General features: G+C 36.8%; 1 protein-coding gene across 1 annotated transcript in view; it reads left to right on the top strand.

Moving 5' to 3' along the window:
• The first annotated feature begins 155 nt into the window (after positions 1–155).
• The window catches only part of PRKDC (protein kinase, DNA-activated, catalytic subunit), a 77,872-nt gene continuing 56,108 nt past the window's right edge, over positions 156–21,919 (top strand). Inside the window, exons 1-29 of the mRNA XM_072034678.1 lie at positions 156–338; positions 431–507; positions 586–678; positions 845–919; positions 1,589–1,697; positions 2,962–3,074; positions 3,758–3,857; positions 4,414–4,469; positions 4,565–4,595; positions 5,307–5,464; positions 5,712–5,858; positions 7,449–7,613; positions 8,317–8,485; positions 9,512–9,561; positions 10,126–10,263; positions 10,511–10,660; positions 11,135–11,250; positions 11,960–12,119; positions 12,995–13,081; positions 13,459–13,578; positions 13,991–14,150; positions 14,424–14,530; positions 15,523–15,613; positions 16,463–16,626; positions 17,392–17,544; positions 18,894–19,001; positions 19,750–19,976; positions 20,405–20,499; positions 21,090–21,189. Coding sequence (XP_071890779.1) covers positions 194–338; positions 431–507; positions 586–678; positions 845–919; positions 1,589–1,697; positions 2,962–3,074; positions 3,758–3,857; positions 4,414–4,469; positions 4,565–4,595; positions 5,307–5,464; positions 5,712–5,858; positions 7,449–7,613; positions 8,317–8,485; positions 9,512–9,561; positions 10,126–10,263; positions 10,511–10,660; positions 11,135–11,250; positions 11,960–12,119; positions 12,995–13,081; positions 13,459–13,578; positions 13,991–14,150; positions 14,424–14,530; positions 15,523–15,613; positions 16,463–16,626; positions 17,392–17,544; positions 18,894–19,001; positions 19,750–19,976; positions 20,405–20,499; positions 21,090–21,189 — 3,464 coding nt within the window. The 5' untranslated portion in view covers positions 156–193. The remainder of the gene's footprint in view (positions 339–430; positions 508–585; positions 679–844; positions 920–1,588; positions 1,698–2,961; positions 3,075–3,757; positions 3,858–4,413; positions 4,470–4,564; positions 4,596–5,306; positions 5,465–5,711; positions 5,859–7,448; positions 7,614–8,316; positions 8,486–9,511; positions 9,562–10,125; positions 10,264–10,510; positions 10,661–11,134; positions 11,251–11,959; positions 12,120–12,994; positions 13,082–13,458; positions 13,579–13,990; positions 14,151–14,423; positions 14,531–15,522; positions 15,614–16,462; positions 16,627–17,391; positions 17,545–18,893; positions 19,002–19,749; positions 19,977–20,404; positions 20,500–21,089; positions 21,190–21,919) is intronic.

Here is a 21,919-nt window from a genome sequence, read left to right as displayed (position 1 = left end):
CCGCCTCCCCCTTCAGCCTGCAATGGACCCACCCCCTCTCCGCCAAATTTCGCGGCAAAACGCGGCCGGGCCCGCCCATTCCGCCTCCAGCAGGGGGGGGGGGCGGGGCACCCCACAGTGCGGGCGGGGCGTGCATCCCCGACACCCCCTCCCCCCCCCCCCCACTATACCGCGTTGGTGCGTGCCGGGCGGCATGGCGGGCCCGGTGCCGGGCGCCCTGCAGCAGCTGCAGGCCTGCCTGCGCCACCCCGACCCCCCCGGCGCCGCGCTGCGCGCCTGCGGCCTGCTCCGCGCCATGGCCGAGGCCTGCCTCGCCTGCCCGCCCGGCAACGCGCAGGGTACGGGGGGCTATGGGATGGCGGGGGGAGGCCGTGCCCGGCCCCCAGCCCCCAGCCCTGACCCCCCGCCCCTCTGTGCCGTCCCCCCGCAGCGCTGCACGCGTCGCTGGTGCTGTCGGCCGAGCAGGGGCTGCCCGCATTCGTCTGCCGCTCGCTGGGCGCCGAGGAGGTAGGCGGGGGGGGGTGGGGGGTTATGGGGGTCCTGCCCTAAATGTGAAGCGCTGCCCTAATGCCGGTCTCGTTGCAGTTCCGGGAGTGCCGGGAGGAGGCGCTGCGCTTCCTGCGCGTCTTCATGGAGAAGCTGGGCGGCGGGGCGCAGCCCTACGCCCGCGGCATCAAGGTAACAGGGCGCTGCCACACGGGCTGCTCCCCAACGGGACAGCCGTTAATTAAAAAGGCCTCAGTGTGTTAGCAGCAGAAGCTCTGAGGTGTAGGTGAACGCATCGTTATCTCTTGGTTTGTCTGCGTTTACAAGTGTCATAACTTCTGTTTCCTTCCCTACCTAGCAAGCTTGTCTTAGCGTCTATACAAAGGATAGGGCAGCCAAATGCAAGATCCCGGCTCTGGAGCTGCTGATCAAGGTAAAGTGCATGTTATAATCTCTTTTTTTCCCCTAGAAAAATCTGTTGTGTTGCTATACACATATACATATATATACATATATATACATTATATATATATATATATACACACACACATATATATACACACACACATATATACATATCACAGAATCACAGAATTTCTAGGTTGGAAGAGACCTCAAGATCATCGAGTCCAACCTCTGACCTAACACTAACAGTCCCCACTAAACCATATCCCTAAGCTCTACATAAAAGCACAAGCTTTATCTGCGTATAAGCACCAGCTTTATCAAGTAGGAAATCTGTAGCCCACAATAACAAGACATCGTTAATACTGTAATATTAGATCTTAACAAAAGATAGCTCTTAATGACAGATTGTCGTTGGCATTCCCACAGTAAGTCGCTCAGGTGCCAAAGTGTCATTCCTTCACCTGATACTGCAAGGCACAGTTGCTCTGGAGGCAGCTGCAGATTTTCTTACCCACTTTATCATGCTTCTTTAAGGAGAATTTTTCCACTTTTCTTGTATATTCAAAAAAAAAAACATATCTCATGTAACCTGTTAAAATAGATTAGACGCAGTGTGTGAAAGGTGCAAAGGAGGGCCTCTTTCAGGAGGCTTGTTACTGTGTGCAGCAGCAATGTTGTTTCTTGTTTATTCTAGTTGCTCCAGAATTTACGAAATTCCCATCTTATGGAAGAAATGAAAGTTGGGGAGATCTTTAACAAGTTTTATGGGGAGCTTGCAGTTAGAAGTAGAGTCTCTGATACAGGTAGGTTTTAGTTTTTCTGTCAGTGTCCTTTGTTTTATTTACTCCGGTTTTGTTTGATTATCATTCACAGAAATGTATAATTGGTATTACCATGGCAAGTGTGTTCAGGAATGGTAGCTGTTAAGCCTTAAAGCTAGTAAAATTTGTTCAGGTTTTCTGATCGTGATCACAGAATCACAAAATTGTCTAGGTTGGAAGAAACCTCAAGATCATCGAGTCCAACCTCTGACCTAACACTAACAAGTCCTCCAGTTAAGTGTTTCTTAGCAGATTTATGTATGTGTATAAGCTAATACGTAGGAACAATTATATATTTGAATTTAGTGGTGTCAATCTGTACAGCATTTTAACATAGTTGATGTAAAAGAATATTTGCATGTCTAATCTGTTGTTACTAGTCTCGGAATGCCTAAATCCTGACAGTAATTCCAGCTTTCTTGGTATAAACCGACTTAGCTTGGCTAGTCTGTTAGATTTTTTTGTCCGGATTCAATGTTAACTTGATGTATCTAAGGCTTAAAAGTTACTCCTATACCTGCTTTATAACAGGTTATTTGTGTGTATAATGTTAGCTATAAGAGGAGTCCTGGTCCCTACAGTGGGCGCTCTTATCCACAGCAGAGTAAATTCTAGGCTGTCAAATCCCTGTCAAAGTTTGTGTAAGCCCCAGCTTGGTTGCTAAAGGTTGTCATAACCTTATTCCAGCCCTAGTAACTTTCATTTTCCACAAAGCTACAGCTGTAGCTTAATTCCTGAGTTTATCAGTTCCTGCCTTGCCTAATTATATTGTTTTAGAATATTAAGATTACTAATATGAACTGTAGTCTGATGTTCTTGGCTAGTTCCAGCTAACATTTTGGCTTGACAGACTCAGCCCTTAGAAAAGTTGCTGTGTCTGCATGGAACCGAATTAGGCTGAACTCAAGCTTAGTAACTTCTGCTAGATGTTGGCTGTCACCCTGGTGGTACTCAAAAGACTTGGCATAACCTCAAGGCCAGCAGCAAACTTGAATTATTGGTAAATGCCTCTTCAGTGGATATGGCCTTTGTTTTTCTAAACCATGTTTAAAAAAAAAAAAAAAGAATACATTTATTAATATGAGATGTGTGCATCTCACATCATAGTATGCGGACATGTATATGTTTTTCCCACATGTTAATCACAAAGTAAAATCCTCAGTCATGGTTGTCTTCTGGTTGCAAGTTACATAGGAATTGCAGAAGAAATTATTTCAGTAATTAATAATAATAAATTGCTTTCTAGTACTGGAGAAGATCTATGAGCTTTTGGGAGTTTTGGGAGAGGTCCAGCCCACTGACATGATTAACAACTCTGAAAAACTATTCAGAGCTTATTTGGGAGAGCTTAAAACACAGGTATGTACTTTTCAGATTCTTGCATTGCTTGTTTTTGTTTGTTTTTCCTTTGGTATTTTTGGTTCTGTATGTTTTAGTACTATTCTTACTTAGTACAATGCGTAGAGATCTAAGTGGACAATCATAAAGGCTTCCTTGAGTACTGTTAAGATTATAGTTCTCCAGTTTTGAGAAGTTTTAAAAGTAAATATTTAAGGCCTCAAATGACCACAAAGGAACAAATTTACTGTGAAAAAAGATGTCACATGATGATCATTGCACTTTGTGCCTGAGCAAAGTTATATTGCCACTCACTGACAATTTCTGATTTTGGCTCTACTAGCTGCGGAATCCTTGCACTTCAGGTAAATAGCATGCTTCTGCCAACTTTGCTTTCCTATGTTCCATGCTTTTAAGAGGTTAGTGTGAGCTGTCTACGTTTAGCTGTTGTTAGTCTTGGTGGAACATATTTCATGGTTGTCAAAGGATTTCTTACACTTCTGTAATTAAACATCTTCAAATTGTAGGAGGTTTCTGAGTAGTAGATATTTCTGTAAATTTATGTTCAAAGAGGTGAGTGCTGACATAGCTGTACAGAGTTGGATTATGTTATTTTATCTGCACTGCTGTGAACTGGGAAACCTTGGAGGTAAATTTATTTTATCTTGAGGATAATATTTTTTTTCAATTCCTGTTTTTGTTAGATGACATCAGCTACAAGGGTACCCAAGCTAACCGTTGTAGCAGGATGCCTGAGGGGACTGACTGCACTCATGTACAACTTTACCAAATCTGTGGATGAAGGTATGTAGCTTTCTACATGAAAGACAGTTGAAAATTTTTGATATATTTTAACTGTTTGTTATACAGCCAGCAAGCATCAGGGTTTCTAGTTGTGTACTCAGAACAAATTTTTCCCTGCTGTTAGATGGTTTATGCGAAAGCAAGGCCTATCCAGCCATGTGGTCCTTGTAGTCTGTGTGGGGTAGCTTGGTCACCGTGTTTCTGTATGTAAAGGTTTGAAGTGCTGTTTTCTAACCAGGGATTGGACAGTTGTGAGAGCAGTATTGAAGCTAGAGTGCAGTTTATACAGAGCTATGTTTCTTTTAGAAAAGATATCAGTTAAAATGTGGATATTCAGAATAATCAATGAATAAAACGTACAATTTTTTTTATTTTTATTTTTTTTTTTTTAGATTTAAGAGTGTTTTTGGAAAAAGCATCTCTGCATCTTAAAATTGAATATTTAAGGATTTCCAATTTATTTCTTCGTGGAAAGCTGTGGATAAAAATATCTTTTGTTTTCACTCTATCTGTTGCATATCAGTAATGAAACACTAATTATTGGATTGTTTCACAGATCCTGAAACTTCAAAGGAGATTTTTGACTATGCAGTGAAGGCAATCAGGCCTCAGGTAGATCTGCCACATTTTAATTGATCCACATAAACTATTTAGTCTCAGTAAGAGGAAGAATTAATTGCATATGACAAATATTTTTTGTATTACAGGTTGATCAGAAGCGATATGCAGTCCATCTAGGTAAGACTAAATTATTTCAGGTCATCCTGGAGGGGGGGGGGGCAGCGATACCATTCACGCAAAGAATTTTTCCTTCTGGAGATGTTTATTCTCTACTGGTTCTCTTCAGATCACTCTAGTCTTCTAAGCTGATCAGGAAACAAAACTGGTGTACTTTACCTAGTTTAACCAAATATTCATTTAACTCTTAAAGTCTAATTGGCTTACAGCAGTATTACACTTGATGCCATTTGCTCTTACGCAGTCAATACAAAACCCTGGTATAAGAAGAGGATCATAGTAGGAGTAGAAATAAGAGGAATGAAGCAAATTAGGCAGTAATGAAGCAATTTCAGCAAACTGCATTGCAGTTTGGTGGAGGAGGGGACTTGGGCCTGACCGCAAAACCAAATCCTCATGAATTTGTGATCGAGTATAATTATTTGTAACCACTAGAATCCATTTCTTTTTTGCTGCTAATATAAATAATTTCAGAACAATGCCGTGCTTTCCACAGTGGTGTGCATTAAAAGAAGAGGATGTTCGAGGGTCGTGTTTATGCTTAAATTCTTAGTGTTTGGATATTGATTCTATAAAGGTTACAAAAATACATTTTTATCTCTATCATGATAGATAAACCTACCTAAAGACATAATATGGACTTCTATCGTTCTGTTTTTAAAAAGCGGAATATAAATCTGGGTTTTAATGAGAATTGTTTTTAAATTGCAGCTGGTTTACAGTTGTTCAGCTTTCATGCTGCTCAATTTGGTACCCTACTATTGGACAACTATGTCATACTCTTTGAAACAATGTGTAAATGGTGTGGCCACCCAAATCAAGAGATGAAGAAAGCTGCTAATTCTGCACTGGATTCATTCCTCAAGCAGGTATTGCAACTTCACTCGAATCTCTAAGACTAAATTTAAGTCAAATTTCCTGAAATAGTGGGGATATTTGGGATATTTGCTGCTTGGAAGTTCAGTGATTTTTATTTTTTTTAATAGTTAATTTGATTGAAATGCTTCATATTACAAGCTGTGTATCTTTTAGGACTTACTGTGTTTGGTGTTTTTTGTTTGTTTGTTTTGTAGTTTCACATGCGGAAATCCTGACGTTTTAGTATCTCTTTTACAGATGTCTATAATGGTAGCTAAGGATGCTGAGCTACACAAAAGCAAATTGAAGTTCTTCATGGAGCAGTTCTATGGAATCATCAGAAGAATGGATTCGAGCAACAAGGAGTTGTCCATCGCTATTCGAGGATATGGGCTTTTTGCAGCAGTATGTACATGAATTTTGTTTTGATAAAGCAGTTTACTTGAATTGGCTTAAAGTTAAGATTCATACATCACTCATTTTACAATAGTGAACATCTTGTTTTATAGAAAGTGTTCCTGTTTCTGGATTAAGTATTGAATTTGATTTGCTACACTGTAAACATGTTACAGTTGAATGGTTGAAAGTTACTGAAATGCATACTGAATTTGGTGGGACCACTAGATTGTAGTTCTGCTTCTGCGCTAGTTCTAAGGTGTTAAAAACATGGACTTCAGGTACAGGTGTCACAAAACTTGAGGAAGTGCTTAATCAATTAGGTACAGACAATACCTCATTAGCTCTGTTTGCATTTTAGACAGTAGAGTCCAGGCCAGCTCTACTCTGGAAGTTCAGATACTTTCCTACAGAGCAGGAATCTCAACCTGAACACCCAAACTGTGCTGCTAACTGTAGGAGACTAGGAAGTAACCTGTGAAACATGCATAAATTAAAAACCAAAACTATGCTTATATGCTTGAGCAGAGAGTCAGGTCAGTCTGTCAGGAAGCACTGTTCAGAATCAGTTTCCAATTTTTGTCAGTGGTTGATTGAAATGGGAATATCACAGTAAAGGTTCGATAAAAAACAGTATCTGTCAGAAGCGTATGTGCTTGATGGTGCTATCCCAAATTTTATACCACAAAATTTGATCCTCTCCACCCGCCCCCCCAAGATTAGGTTGTTATTTATTTAGAGAAGGCTAGGATGTGTGACAGTATCTGGTTCCTAGCTGAATTCTTTACATTCTGCTGCCATTTGAGCAGATGTTTTTGTGCATTTGTTTTGTAGAATTTTCAGCATTCGTTGTTGAAACCTAGTCTTCTCTCAATATATGAGCTATTTAGTTAATTCCCCCAAAAAATGAAGTACATCAAATTACTGAACTGACAGAACAAAGTTAAAAATAAGTGTTACGCAATACAAGAAATTGATTTAAATTATATTAAAATCACATCATGTAAATACTGATATAGCAATATATATATATTGTTGATATCAGTATGTATTACTATAGTGTTTATATATATTATAAAATATTTTTATGTATAATAAAAATATTTTTATGTATAATATAATCCTGCTAACTTTAACAGGAAAAAAAGATCTTAATGATGAAATATCTGTAAATCTTTAATGTGTTAAGAAGCGCTAATAGTTGTTAGCCTGTTTAGACTAAATCTTGGACTAAATCTTGGCCTAGCCTCAAATGATAGGTTGTGAGGAAGCATGTCTTGCTGCCACTGCACTTAGTAACCTTAGCCAGAACAAATGTTCAGGGATTGATTCAGGTTCAAGGCAAACTCTTTTAGAGTCTAATTGCTAAAATAATTCTGATGTAACAATTGCAGTTTTACAAGTGATAAATGGATACTCTTTATCTTGTTACCCTGTTCTTATGCAGATTAGATTCAACCTTTAGCCTAACTTCTCTTTACTGTCACTGCCTAAATTGGTCCATTCTTTTTCCACAGTCCTACCATGGTTTTTGCCTGTAACCTGTTTCCTATTTGTGTACGAAGCTGCTAAATCAGTATTTTATTTTCTGTCTCTTAGCCCTGCAAAGCTATACATTCTAAGGACGTTGATGAGATGTATGTTGAGCTCCTTCAGCGCTGTAAACAAATGTACCTCACGGAGGCAGAGACAATAGATGACAATCTGTATCAGCTACCAAGTTTCCTCCAGTCTATTGCAAGCGTGATATTCCATTTAGATACAGTAAGTGGAGTATTTTAAAGTACCAGTCAAATTTTTTTATGCAGCTTGTGATGTGTAAGAAGGTGGTAGCTGTGAACTTGATACCTGTGATAAAAGGTATTTTTTAAACTGAATGTGATGACTTCTTTTAGCTCATTAGACAATGTCACAAGAATACTCTACTAGATTTTATTTGAATGAAGAAAATGTGTGGAATATACCAAAAAAAGTTTTTAGAAAATACTACAGTGTTTTGCTACTGCTACTTAGCATGTTCCATGAGGCTGATGATTTGATTTTTCCATTGATGCTGTGTTGTCTGTATTGTAATGAAGGTTTCCTGTATCCTAGCTGAAGCTGGGAAGTAAGGCTAAGGTGGAGAAGAGACTTTTCTTAATTCTGTTTTCAGATTACAGATGAACAGATTATACTGCTGTGTTTTTCTTATTGAATTAAATTGGCACTTTTCTGATAAGTTTAGGACTGATTCCAGCAGAGCTCTTACCTGTTCAGGAACCACTTTTCATCGTGTATTCCAGTAAACTTTCTTACTCTGTTTTTCTTGATGTCTGCGTTTGCTTGCTAAGTCTTCTGCTATTTCTTAGAGTAGGTCGTCATGTAAATTCTCCTAATGAACTTTCTTCCTGAAATACTTTAGCATAATTCTGCATACTAATATTGAACTAGAATAATTGTATCCACATGTTTTTTCACTTTTTTCTAGATTCCAGAAGTATATACTCCAGTTCTTGAACATCTTGTTGTGCTACAAATCAATAACTTTCCACAATACAGTGAAAAAATGCAGTTAATCTGTTGCAGATCTATAATAAAGGTATTTCTAGCCCTCTCAGGAAAAGGTCCTGTTCTCTGGAGTTTCATTGGCACCGTGGGTGAGTGTGTGATACTAACTCTGTTTGCTTGTTTTTCCCTAAATTGATTAACTAGTTCTAAGAAGGGTTTATGGAATAGACATTTGGTGTCAGAAAGGAAGCTTTTTCCACTTTTTAATATTTTTTTCCAAAATCCATTGCTAAATCACTTAGGAATTGTATTTAACAGTTGCTTTGGGTGACAGCATGTGTTATGATCAAGGGCAGGAGAATGTATTTTTGTGATAATCTGTTTAAATGTAACACTTAGATTCCTGCTCTGGAGGACTGTGGTAAGAAAGAGCTTTTACAAAAAATGTGCAAAAATCTGTTCAATATTCTTTCAGTTACCCTTGTGAAGTTTCACAAGAAGTAGAGTTAGTGTCATCTATTAGAAACAGTCTTTTCTGTGCTCTTGAACTTGTACATAGTAAAAAAAATAAGATTCCAAATATGCAGTCAGTAAGACACAGTCTTGCAAACATAATAAACGTGGTAGTCTTGGTAGCTGACAATTCTAGTAGTTTCCAGCATGCTGAAGTTTCATTACAAGGATTTTTAAAAATGATTTTTGATTTTTCAGTTATTTACAATGGCTTTTCTCTATTGTGGTACCTTCATTGTTTCCCTGTTCTTTATTTGGGATATGCTGTACACCCAAAGCACTGTGCCAGAATGGATATCCTAAATGCATGTCTGTGAGAATAGAATCATTGGGAGTTATTGTCTTTTATCATATGGGCATTATGGAGAATGCCGTAGTAGTCATCACTGCATTCAGAATGCCAAAAAAAAAAAAAAAAAAAAGAGAGACGAAGTGGTTTTGAGAAAAAGTAATAAGATGCACGTTCAAGCTTGTTCTTAAATGACAAGTACAACCAAAACCAGACCAATAAATCTAGAGTATTTGCCAGGGAAACAATCTTTTTTTGCTTCTGCCTTATCCTGACAAAATACAGAAAAAAGGGAACTGATTTAATTCATGGCTGACATGATATGAACGCTATGCCTTTTGAAGTGTGTTGAGGCAATTTTATTTTGTTTCAGTGCATCAGGGATTAATTAGAGTCTTCTCCAAGCCGATGACGTTTTCAAAGGTAAAATAATTGTTTAAAAATCTAGATGAAAAATATATTTAAAGTATACAATCCAGTTCTTGAAAATCTAGCCCAATAAACAGATAAAAGCCTAAAGATAAAAACAGTAACACTGTCTGTTTTGAGTTGTGGCCCTGTTGTTACCAGTCTCTCGTCCCTATGTTTGCTCAGAATAGTAAGGATGTCCCTCTTGTACTGAATGAAATAGAAGGAAGCATACACTTGTTTTCTGCAGTTCTTCTTTGCCTAGGTCATCTAATGGGGTTGTAGTTAAGATCATTCATCTTTCTTCCAGGTTAACAAATTTTGGAATTTTTAAAAAATTTTACTCAATGTATGTGTTAAGAGAGAATCCTGTGCAGAAGGATTGTTTCATATAACTGAGGAAGAGATTTAGAGATTTTTTGAAAGGATGTGGTGTTCTTTTTGCCCTTTTCAGATTGGTTAAATAAGAAAGCCAAATGTTTTGGGTTTCTACCTCCAGAAGTAATTTTATATTATGTATTGGTTTGAGTCAGGTAGTTACTTGTGTAGTGTTTGTGAAAAAATACTGTGTTCTTTCAGGATTTTTTTGGAAAAGAAACTTCTGAATCAGAAGACTCCCCTGAACGCGGAGAGACTGGGACAGGGAAATGGAAAGTACCAACATATAAGGACTATCTGTATCTTTTCAAAAGTTTACTGAACTGTGACACAATTAAGGTAAAAAGCATAGTTAACGCTGAGTCTTATTGTGGCTTTTTTTTCCTACACTGCTGTAGGAGAACTATTTAAAGGATTTAGTTGGATTTTTTGGCTGGTAAATTAATTGAACAGGGAGGAATTTCAGCTTCCATAGCTGAGAAACCTCTAAAGCCTGATTCTCCAAGTCTTTCAAACCTTGGTTTGTAAATTCAGGAACTAATTCTCATTGGTATTTTAAAACGTGAACCTTCTTCCTTCCACAAAGGAATCTGTTTTTGAAGATGAAAACTTTCTTACTGGAAATTCACCACTGCAATCCCTGAGTCGTTTGCTATATGATGAATTTATAAAATCTATTTTGAAGATTATCGAGAAATTGGACCTGACTGTTCAGAAATTGAATGTTCATGAACAGGTGAGATCTGATGACTTGTCCATTAATTGTTGCTATTATTGGGGAACCAAAATCCCATTCCTCATTTTTTCTTCTTCGCAATTATATAAGCTTCTTATAGAGTCCTTGAGGTAACATTCATAGTAGTCAAAACAGTTTCTTCATATTTTTTGATATTGCACTGTAGCGTTAAGAGATGAAAATGCCAGATTCAGAAGTAGTTCACAGAATCTGTTGTTATAGACTCCATGTTCTGGCATCTAGTAGGTTTTTTGTGTTCACTTTTTCCTTATGAGCAAGCATTGTTTATTTTTTCTTTTTGTATTGATGTGTCAATCATGAGTCATTTGTCTGTTTCAGACTGTTTCTAGCAGGTAGAAAAAGAGGAAGAGACAGACTATTTATCTGGGAAAAAAAAAAGTTGTAAATGATTTCTGTGTTGCTAGAGATTCAGTGGTGGTTTTTTTTGTTTTGTTTTTCAAAATTTATTTTCAGGATGAAAATGAAATTAACAGTGCTTTGATTGGGCCTACTTCTGACCCAGTTTCAAATCTTCAACCAACAAAGCCTACAGACTTTATTGCCTTTATAAATCTAGTGGAATTCTGCAGGTACTAATGCATTTTTATATAGTTTAAAAGTTACAAATAGTTGGAAGAAATTTGGAGAGAGCTTTATTTAAGATGCATGTTTCTGACCTATGACCACTATCAATATTTCAGAATGCACGTGATTAGAGGGGGAACTGTGTTTTAGTCATCTGGGTCATGGGTGAAAACATGCTAGCTCATCAGCTTTTTTTCTTTTTTTCTTAAGAGTAGAGGAGACATTGTTTTGTTATTTGGCTGCAATTGTCTTCTAGTGCATGTGGTAACTTTCTATTATACTGGCCCTATATACACTAAATACTTCAGAGATCAGAAACAGTCTTTCTGAAATTGTATTGGACATTAAGTGAGAGGTATAGCATTGCTTGCCTGTGGAGGTCCAGTTGATTTCCTATAGCAATACTACAATCTGTCTCGGTAGCGAAATATGATATATTTGTATGTTTAGGTAAATCCAATAATGAGCTGTAATGAGAAAAAGTGTATTAGCACTTAAAAAAGCAACGCAAGAAGCAAAATAAAAATCTTTCTATGCTTACCTCAAAAGGTGGCATGTAATTGGTGCCTTGGTGCCTTTGGAGATGCCCTTTTGCAGAAGTGCTAGTCTTCCTTTTACTGACATGAAAGTTTGAGGCCGGGAGGGGGCAGGAAACTAATGTTTTTATCCAGATGTTTGTTTTTCTTCTGTATAATTTCTGTGCATCTGTTTTAGAGAGATACTTCCAGATAAGCATGTTGAATACTTTAGCCCTTGGGTATATTCCTTTGGTTATGAGCTTATTATACATTCAACAAGACTACCTCTTATTAGTGGATTCTACAAGCTGCTTTCTGTTACAATGAAAATTGCCAAGAGGATAAAATACTTTGAGGTGAGATCTTTTCCTGTTGGAGGGGTAAGATATTTCATTAATGATGGTGTAGTTCTTTTATATAAGCCTTTTATACATCTATGTGCAATACTGAAAATTCATTGTAACTGTTAACTGTTTGTTTGTAATGTTTATGGCATCCTATGTCATGTTTAAAAGCATTTAAATATGACCTGTATTTAAAAGCATGTAGAAAGTCAACATGTAGACTAGAAGCTCAGTTTCTGAAGAAACCCCAGCCATGGGTAGTGCTCGTTTCAGAATCCTGAGTGGAGCGAACAGAGTGATGGGAAGCATGCTTGCAGTGCAGACAAAGTAGTTTGATTATCAGAAACAGTCTAGCCAGAACAGAAGAAACATGCCTGGGTTAATTATTCAACTTCTGGGGTGTACTTGTATATCCTTTTTATTGATTTCAACAAGAAATATGATGCACCATTTCTGGTATGAAAGCTATTGCAAAGTGATGGTGTTTCATTCCATTAAGTGTGCAGACCATCACACAGCCCAGAATCGCTCTTGCTGCTGCTGGTGATGGCACCAAGTGAAGCAAAACTGTTTCCCAGTCTATGTTCTTATACTGTAGGTGCTGCTGTGGACTACTGTTTTCTTAGTCCACCTGCTTTCTTGCCACCTGTGCATCCACTATTAGGGGTTTTATTTTCTTTTATGACTTACTGAATGGGAAGGCAAGGACAAAATCAAGTGTGCATGGTAACGGTGTTATGTTTATTCTCTCAAAGCTTAAACAGCCTTTGTAAGTTTTCAGTGATGCAGATTTCTTCAGTGACGTTTGTTCTGAGTTAAGCTTGTTACATATTTGTACTGTGTGCTATGCTTTTTAATACTGTTGATGTGCATTTTCTGTTTGGTAGGGTGTTAGTCCAAAGAGTCTCAGAAAATCTACTGAAGACCCAGAAAAGAGTTCTTGCTTTGCACTGTTTGTGAAGTTCGGAAAAGAGGTATGTCATTTTGCTGACTAGCTTTTTTAGTCTGAATTTAAGCATAAATGTCTCAATCAAAATTGCATCCTCTCTGAAATCTTGTGTACATGACAGCAGTATTCCAGCTGTTTGAATTACACAGTATAATAGGGTTTTATAGTAGGCTTCTCTGTGTTTTTATTTAATGTCAGTAGCATTGTATTGACCATTTTACAGTTATTTCTCATTTGAATGTCAGTATAATTGTTCATTAAGTGCTATATGATAACCATTTGCAGGTGAATTGGATTCTGGTATTGTTTTTGAGTTGTATGTTTTACGTAGATAATTATATAGGTAATATTAAGATCTTACAAGGTTTGTGTTTGTTCTTAACCTATTTATCTGAATTTTAGGTTACAGCAAAAATGAAACAGTATAAAGATGAGTTGTTGGCATCCTGTCTGAATTTTTTACTTTGTTTACCACATGACATCATCATGCTTGATATCAAAGCATATATTCCTGCACTGCAGGTGAGTCAAAATGATGTATAGTTGTTTTTGTTTGTTTGTTTGTTTGTTTTTTCCCTAAAACATGCTACAAAAAATCCCATGCTCCAAAGTATTGGAGCAAATTTAGTATCCTGTTGAGCAAGTAAGATAACATCCCTCAAGCTTTGCATTGTCTCCAGTAAGAAAAAGTACCAATGAGTTGCTTTTTTGAATAAACAAGTAAATTGTCAGCATTTACCTAACTGTCTCAATTAGTGCTTATGTTGCAATAAAATAGATGTTTCCTCTGCTGATGTTGAAAGAGATGTTAAGCATCAAAGTTACTAAGAAGGAAGATACATTGTATGCTGAATGCTCACAAATATGATATCTCCCTTTAAACCTTAGTAGTTATTAAAAATGAAAAACTGATAGTTTTACATTTGACACACAGAATGCATTCAAACTGGGCCTTAGCTGCATACCACTGGCTGACCTGGGACTGGATGCTTTGGAAGACTGGTCCACTCACATCCCCAAACACATAATGCAACCTTACTACAAGGATGTTTTACCTCTTCTTGACGGCTATTTGAAAAACTCTACCCCTACAGGTACATTAGCACAATGAATTTTTAGTCTTGAGGGAGGGGAAAAAAAAAATCATAATTATGCCTAGAGACATGGAAGTTATATACTTTTTGTCTATTTTGTGTTCCTTGTAGCAGTAACAGTATTATTTCTCTTAAACCCAAATGTTTATTTTTTATTCTTGAAGTAAAATAGGTGGTGTTGTTCTGTTGGTTGGTTTTTAAAGAAACCGTAACCAAGTACACATGGTACAGGTATACTAAGCTAATATTTATATGCTGGTTTTCGTTCATCAGCTGAACCCCAGGATAACTGGGAAGTAAAGAAGCTTTCTCGAGCAGCTCAGAAAGGACTTAACAAAGTTGTGATACAGCGTTTAAGAAAAGCAAAAACTTCTTCATTGGTAAGAACACCGATGCTTTTTAGAGTTAAACATGAATTAATCACCTCCCACTGCTTCTCTTCCTATCGTGCATACTTATTTTTTTCTTAAGATTTTTCTTAAGATTTTTAACTTAGATCAGTTCAGTGAGACTCACTCTACAGTGTGGCTCAGAAAGCCAGTAAATCAGCACAATTGGAAAGATGTCATTCTAGGGTGGGAATGACAGTGAAGCAGGAAAGGGAACTGAAGAAATCTGTTAAGTCAGAATCATTGCCAGACTGATGTATAGTGGAATGGATAATTTAACTCCCTATACCTAAAATCAGATAGCATTGTGTAAGTGTGCAAGATGGTATTTGCACAGTGTTGGATGTGTAACTTTCTTTCTTATTATGTTAGGTTCAGTCTTAAAAGTCAAACATACTGATCATTTTGACCAGTTGTTTCTCAAATAGTTCCAGATAAGTGTAGTTTTATTTGTATATTCCAGTGTGCAAACTGACTTGGAATAAATGTAGGCATTAAACTAATGATTACTCCTATATGGATTATATAGCTCCTTCCAACCTAGTGGTCTTTAAACAAAGTGAGTGAATTTTACATCCCACACAGGCTGCTAGAACCTAAATTATATGTTCTTGGTTTAAAGTAAATGAAAGAAAAAATTTTAATTCAGATTTCTTTCCACTTTTTAGATTATTACTTCATTCTGTAGGTGTGTGTTATCTGTGCGGATAAAAATTTAGCCTTTACTTGAAAAGTGGTAACTGAAAGACCACAGAATGTGATGAAAGTGCTTTCCAGTGTTCATTCTGCTTACTGAACCAAAATTGTTTTATTGTTTGATGCTGTTCCCCTCTCTGGGGAAACAATGTCACAGGTTCTTCACTGTTCCTTCTTCATCAGTGTGCTAATAAATGCCATAAATCCTCCATTCACTATATCAACCATGTTACCTATATTTAGAAGTAACTCTTCTTTCACTAATATTAATCTGCGGAATTTTTCAGGATGACAATCCTTCCTTGGAAGCAGTAAGGACTAGAGTGGTACGCCTTCTTGGATCTTTGGGAGGACAGATCAACCACAATTTAATTACAGGTGTGTGACCTAAAAATATGTATGTGTCTCTGCTTCATAAGCGGTGTATGTGTCAACACCACTTCATAAGAATGCTCAAGCCTTTCAAGGAAAGCTAGTTTTTACTCTTAAACAGAGCTGCTTTTATTCAGTTTCAGAGTTCAGGAGAACAATGTTAATCTAGTTGTATAAAAGTTTTTCTCCTTTTTTTAATGCTTACGTTTGTGGTTTTTTTCTGCTTTTATAAATAGCTTTTTTTTGCCAAGTCTTTCTTTTGCTAATTTGGAAATACTGTGAGAGAGTAACGTTATTACCTGAAGTTAAATACAAAATATAATCAGACTTTGACCAAATTAACAAGTGTGGAAATAGAGGGAGAGAAGGAGGTATAGCAGTTTTCTCTAAAGGTATAGACTTTGGAGAATGTAGCCATACATGTAGTCATTCCTTGTGCAACTGTAGGAATCTATATCTTGGATCTGATTTTCAAGAATTGTTAGTTACAGTAGACAAGTAATGTATTGGATATTTTAAAGAAGTATTTTAAATCAAGTGTGGTTCCATGTCTTACAAGTTTATAATTGTCTCCAAACATAACTGTATTGAAACTGAAGGCTGCTGCAGCTATCTGCTGAAATGTTGGTTGCAATTATTTTTTTCATATGGTGGCTAAAATCTGTTTGGATGTGCAAGTAAAACTGGCCTTCTAACATATTTCTGGTAGTTGCAGCATCCAGTACTTTATAAAGCCTTAATGTTCAGTGGAAGGCTATAGATTTTTTTTGACTGAGCTACAGAAGTACTTGTTCTGTGTATATTACAAAAAGCTTTTTTGTTGTTGTTCTAATTTATTTTTTTCAAATGCATTAGCTACTTCGGCAGAAGAGATGATGAAGAAATGTGTATCCTGGGACACCGAGAGACACCTGAGCTTTGCTGTACCGTTTGCAGATATGAAGCCTGTCATCTACTTGGATTTATTCCTGCCTCGTGTGACTGACCTGGCTCTTTCTGCAAGTGACAGACAAACAAAAGTATTGATGAGTTTTTTGCATTTTTGTTTATGCTAGCTAATAGATACTGTGTATGATAATGTCTTCTTTATTCAAAAAGGCCTGTTTTAATTAATTATATAAATTAATTATATAAATAATTATATAAATATTTATATAAATATTTATATTTTTAAAATATAAATTTAAATACATTTAAAATATAAACGTACTTCTTCCATGTTATTTCATTGTAGTATTACTGAGAGTTTAAAAACTAAAGAGCAAATGTTGCTATTAGCTCTGTCAGACAGCAATGTGCATTTTTGAGTTAGACTTATGATAAAAATTTAAATTTTAAGCTAGTTGATCTTCAGTGTTGTTTGATGTCCTCCTCATGCCTAGCCTGTGAGCTTGCGGGCTCAGTCCAGCAGAGCACTTAAGCAAATATTTTGATTCTCTGTAATGTATATTCCAGCAAATGTTTGCTTTGCTCAATTGGGCTATTGATATCCAAACATTCTGGGATGGAGGTATCCATGAACACACAGTGATGGTGATTTATCCAGCAATGCGTTTTCTTCTGTTGAAAAGTGACTGCATTTGATAGACACTAAAACATAAGGAGAAAGGCCAGGTAGAAAGTATGTAGATTATTTACTTGGATACAATCTCTTCCTGAAATGGTGATTTTGCATAGATTGAATTGATTTCTCAAATACACCCTTTTTTGTTCTCTCTTGCCCACAACCTTGTCTTCGCTATGGAAGTAATGAATGCATAACTAACGGGGTTTTTGAATTTTAGGTTGCAGCATGTGAACTGCTACATAGCATAGTTGCATATATGCTGGGGAAATCATCTCAGATGCCAGAAAGACGTGAGGGTCCCCCACCCATGTATCTGTTATATAAACGATTATTTCCAGTACTGCTTCGTCTTGCTTGTGATGTAGACCAGGTAAACAGAATCGCTTATAAGTATTTTAGCTTGTTTAGAATACCTCTACGCATTGAAATAAACTTACAATTTTATTTTGAAGTTATTCTGCCAGCAGTTATCCTGACATGTTGCCTTTATTTCAATTGTAATACATTTTGGAAGCTGAAATTCTGTTTTAGGGATAGTTTTTCAGGCTTTTTTTTTTTTTGGCGGGGGGGGGGGAGGGAGGAGGGAATAGGGTAGTAGAAGCCTTTTCAAAGACATCAGTAATGGAGCGCAGTCCAGAGTAACGAAAGTAACTCATGGGGGTGTTTAAAGTTTCAATATTCATTTAAAGAGTTAGTAGTAATAATTGTTCTTTAGTTCTGTATTTGATTTTTGTATTTTTCTTTTTTTCTGATAAATTAATTTGAGCAGACATTGATTCATTCAGTATGGAAAAGCATTTGGGAGAGAGATTGTAGCTTCCTCATTGATAGCTGAGGGGGATATATTCAATTCAAACATATGAACTTAGTATTTCTCCTCCTTTACACAAAACAGGATAGAAATCTCGATGGCATATAGGTTCGGGTCCCCTGAAATTATGGATATCGTGCCTTATCAGATTGCTGTTTGGGACCCTGGCAACTAGATTTGATTTTTAGACAAAAGTGTTCCTGTTAAAATACACAGGAAACTGTAATCAATTTAAGTGAAACCCTTTTTGCTGGCGTATGGCTGAACATAAAGCATAAATAATAACCCTGAATAATGGCTGGATTGGTCCAAACCAATGCACACAGACACGCGATACTGTATTGCAGACATGCATATATGCATATATATTTAATGATTCTTTCCTTCATTTTGTAGAATGACAGGATTTGATCAGGTTAACTTAAAAGTAAAAATGTTGAAATCGATCGAATTAGAATAATGTATAGGGTAAAGATCATTTTTAATCTGTATTTTGATTGAAAAATTGCTCAAACTTCCCTGTTTCCCTGGCTATATATTAGCATGTCAGTCAGTGGCATGCAGTGTTCTTTGTCAGCCTCAGAATACTTAGAATATCTTACTGAAAGTAAGCTTGTAGATATTTTGAGACTAGTTGAAGACAAATTGTCCATATATATATATATATATATATATACACATATATATATATATATATATGTGTGTATATATATATATATATGTGTGTGTGTGTATATATATATATATATACATATATATATATATCCTCATGTGAGAATGTAATATGAAAGCAATTGTTAATTTTACAGACCCTTTTTCAAAGAAGTATTGTCTCGTATTCTTGCATGTTTTAAATAGCATAGAAATATGTTTAAAGCCAACTACATTTCCAGGATTACTTTTTTCAGGTAACAAGACAGTTGTATGAGCCTTTAGTCATGCAACTCATTCACTGGTTCACCAACAACAAAAAATTTGAGAGTCAAGATACGGTGGCATTCCTGGAAGCTATCTTGGTAGGTCCTAAGTTGTCTTTTTCAGTTTTCTGTGCCATCTGACTTTAGTTTTACCTAGCATTATTCTACTACTGAAAGAAGCAGAAACGTATAAACTGATAGAATAGCTCCTTATTTCTCTGAATAAAGGACACCAGTTTATCAATTTTATGACCAGTTAGTGTTCCTATTTCTTTGACATCCCTGATATGCAGTTCGTGTCTTCATAGTCTTTGTAAGAATAATGAAACACTCTTTTATCATCAGTGCGTACAAGTAACTACTAAAAGACCTTTTTCCCCCAACTCTGAATGAAAGTCACTTTTGATGCATGTTTAATTTTCTTTTAAGCTTCCTTGCTTTCATGAGGTACAAAAGCTTTCAACTTAACACTGTTAAAAGCTGAAGTCATGTCAGGAGATTTCACAGTACTTCTTGTAAAGAAAAGTCAGTGTTGTCACACCACTGGTAAAGCAGAAGAAACTGGTTTATCAGAAAATGAAATGACTTAGTCAAGGCTTCTAAACTGGTTACCAGCTCAGATGGAAATAGAAACCTAGGTCTTTGAGGCTTTATCCAGTGCTGTGAAGGCTGGAAATTCTGTCCTTCCCCTGGACAGTACTAGTTCTGAAGCTTTATTATTTCTGGGAAACTGAATATATTTTTTAATTTAGAGTTGCTACCAGTATTGTTTATAACACTGCACTGAGACAATGTTTTGTTTTGTTTTTTTTCATTCTTGTAATAAAATTATCTTGCATTATTTCAGGGTGGCATAGTGGATCCAGTTGACAGCACTTTGAGAGATTTCTGTGGTCAGTGTGTACGAGAGTTTTTGAAATGGTCTATTAAGCAGACAACACCGAGACAGCAGGAGAGAAGCCCAGCAAACACAAAGTCTCTTTTTAAACGATTATATAGTCTTGCTCTTCATCCCAGTGCTTTCAAGAGGCTAGGTGCAGCACTTGCTTTTAACAGCATTTACAGAGAATTTAGGTGAGCAAATAGAGCTTGGAACAGTAACCAACTTAGACTAAAAAGTTCAAGGAGATAAAAAGAATTGAGTGTAGGACTTGAACAGTCACCCATTGGCACTCGTTCTGTTATATGTAGTAGCTGTAAAATTGTGTTATTCGGATCATGCATTGATGTAATTTAATTATAAGTGTGTAGTTGGACTTTCTACAAGGGAGCAGCATGGAAGTTTAAATTGCTATCACAACTTTATGGGGAGTTATGTTTTTTAAAAGTACTCAACAAACTTTCATTGCTATTCTTTTTGGAGTTGTTTAGGTGTATTTCTTTTGTACAAAAGTATTACAAAGTTCATTTCTGCAGTATTTTAATTTGTTTTTTAATTAGAATTTCACACTTTGTGCTTCTTCTACTCATGTTTCTCATCACATTTATTTCTGATTTTAAAGGGAAGAAAACTCTCTGGTGGAGCAGTTTGTATTTGAAGCATTGGTTGTATTTCTGGAAAGTCTGGCCTTATCTCATACAGATGAGAAATCATTAGGTGAGCTATAACTAACTGCAGGATGAAAATGAAAGCCATCCAATTGAATTAATAGATAAACAAACCAAACCATTAGCCTGTAACTTTAGGAAAAGTAAATGGGCATAATTTTGCAACAATGTGAGTATTATTTTTTGTTTTTGTTGATTTTAGGTTGTTTTTTGTTGTCTTGTTTTTTTATTCCTCATACACTCTGATTTTCATCAATTAATAATTAGAACAGAAAGCCAAAATCTGACGTTCTGAGGCTTTATTTCTTTCAGAGAGGCAGTTTGGGATATCGTAGAGGTAGCTTCAAAAGAGATACTTGTATGGGAAAAGTTTACTGTTTCTCTAAGCATGAGCACAAAAAAAGCATATACATTTTTGTAGCAGAGGCCTCACTATTGGGTCAGGCCTTGTTGACCTCTCTGCTGTTTGATGGTCTTGTTCTGCAACCTTGAAAAACATACCATAGAAGCACAGAATGGTGGAGGTGATGGCCATCATCCTGTGTGTCAGTCTTTTGCACCATTTCTGTAGCAACAATACCTCACCTTAACCAAGTAGCTGGTATTTATTTATAGATGCCTGTTCTCTCTTTCTAACAGGTACTGCTCAACAATGTTGTGATACTATTCATCACCTGAAGCGCATCATTATGCATAAAGCGCCTTCTCTGAATAAGGAAGGAAAGCGGCGAGTACCACGGTCAGCAACTTGCCATTCTTTTGCTTTTTAAATATTATGTTATATTTAACAATGTATGCAGTTCCATTAAACACTTTAGATTCTGAAAAGGAAATTCCTCCTGTGACTGTTGCTGGTGGATGCGTGTTCCCAAAGCATCAGGAAAAGTTCTTTCTTTCCCTAATAATGTCTATTGAACCGTTCTTTGTTTCCCTGATAACACCTGTTGAACCACAGGTGGGAAATGCTGGATGTGGTAGTAGAGGTTCATAATGGTCATTCTTTATTCCTGTGTGGTGAGGTCAGAACAGAGCACTTGCTTTAATTGTGTGGGGTTGTGAGGAAAAGAAAAGTATGTTTCCCTCACAGCTGTGCTCATAATAATGTTAGTGCTGGTGTTAGAAAGCACTTGGAAGAAACTTCTCTCAAGTCTTTTATTATTGTTGTAAATATTAGCAGAAGTAGGACCAGCTGCAATAGGATGATCAGCAAATAAAGAGGCAAAATGGTAAAAGCAAGAATAGATTCAGTATCAGGCTGGATGCTTCGAGCCACCTGTTCTGATCAGAGCTCACCCTCCTTTGAGCAGGATGCTGTACTAGAAACATCCTTAGGTTCCTCTTGACCCAGACTATTCTGTGTGTTAAAGAAACTGGCAAGTGGAGTCTGAGAGTTAGCTCACTGCTTGGCATGTAGTAAGCTAGGAGACCAGATAATTAGGGAGAGGAAATACTGTGCAGGCTTATTTAAG

This window comes from Anas platyrhynchos, chromosome 2 (genome assembly GCF_047663525.1).
Source record: "Anas platyrhynchos isolate ZD024472 breed Pekin duck chromosome 2, IASCAAS_PekinDuck_T2T, whole genome shotgun sequence".
Taxonomy (NCBI): domain Eukaryota; kingdom Metazoa; phylum Chordata; class Aves; order Anseriformes; family Anatidae; genus Anas; species Anas platyrhynchos.
Note: the sequence above shows the minus strand (reverse complement) of the source record. Positions and strands in the feature narration are given on the sequence as shown.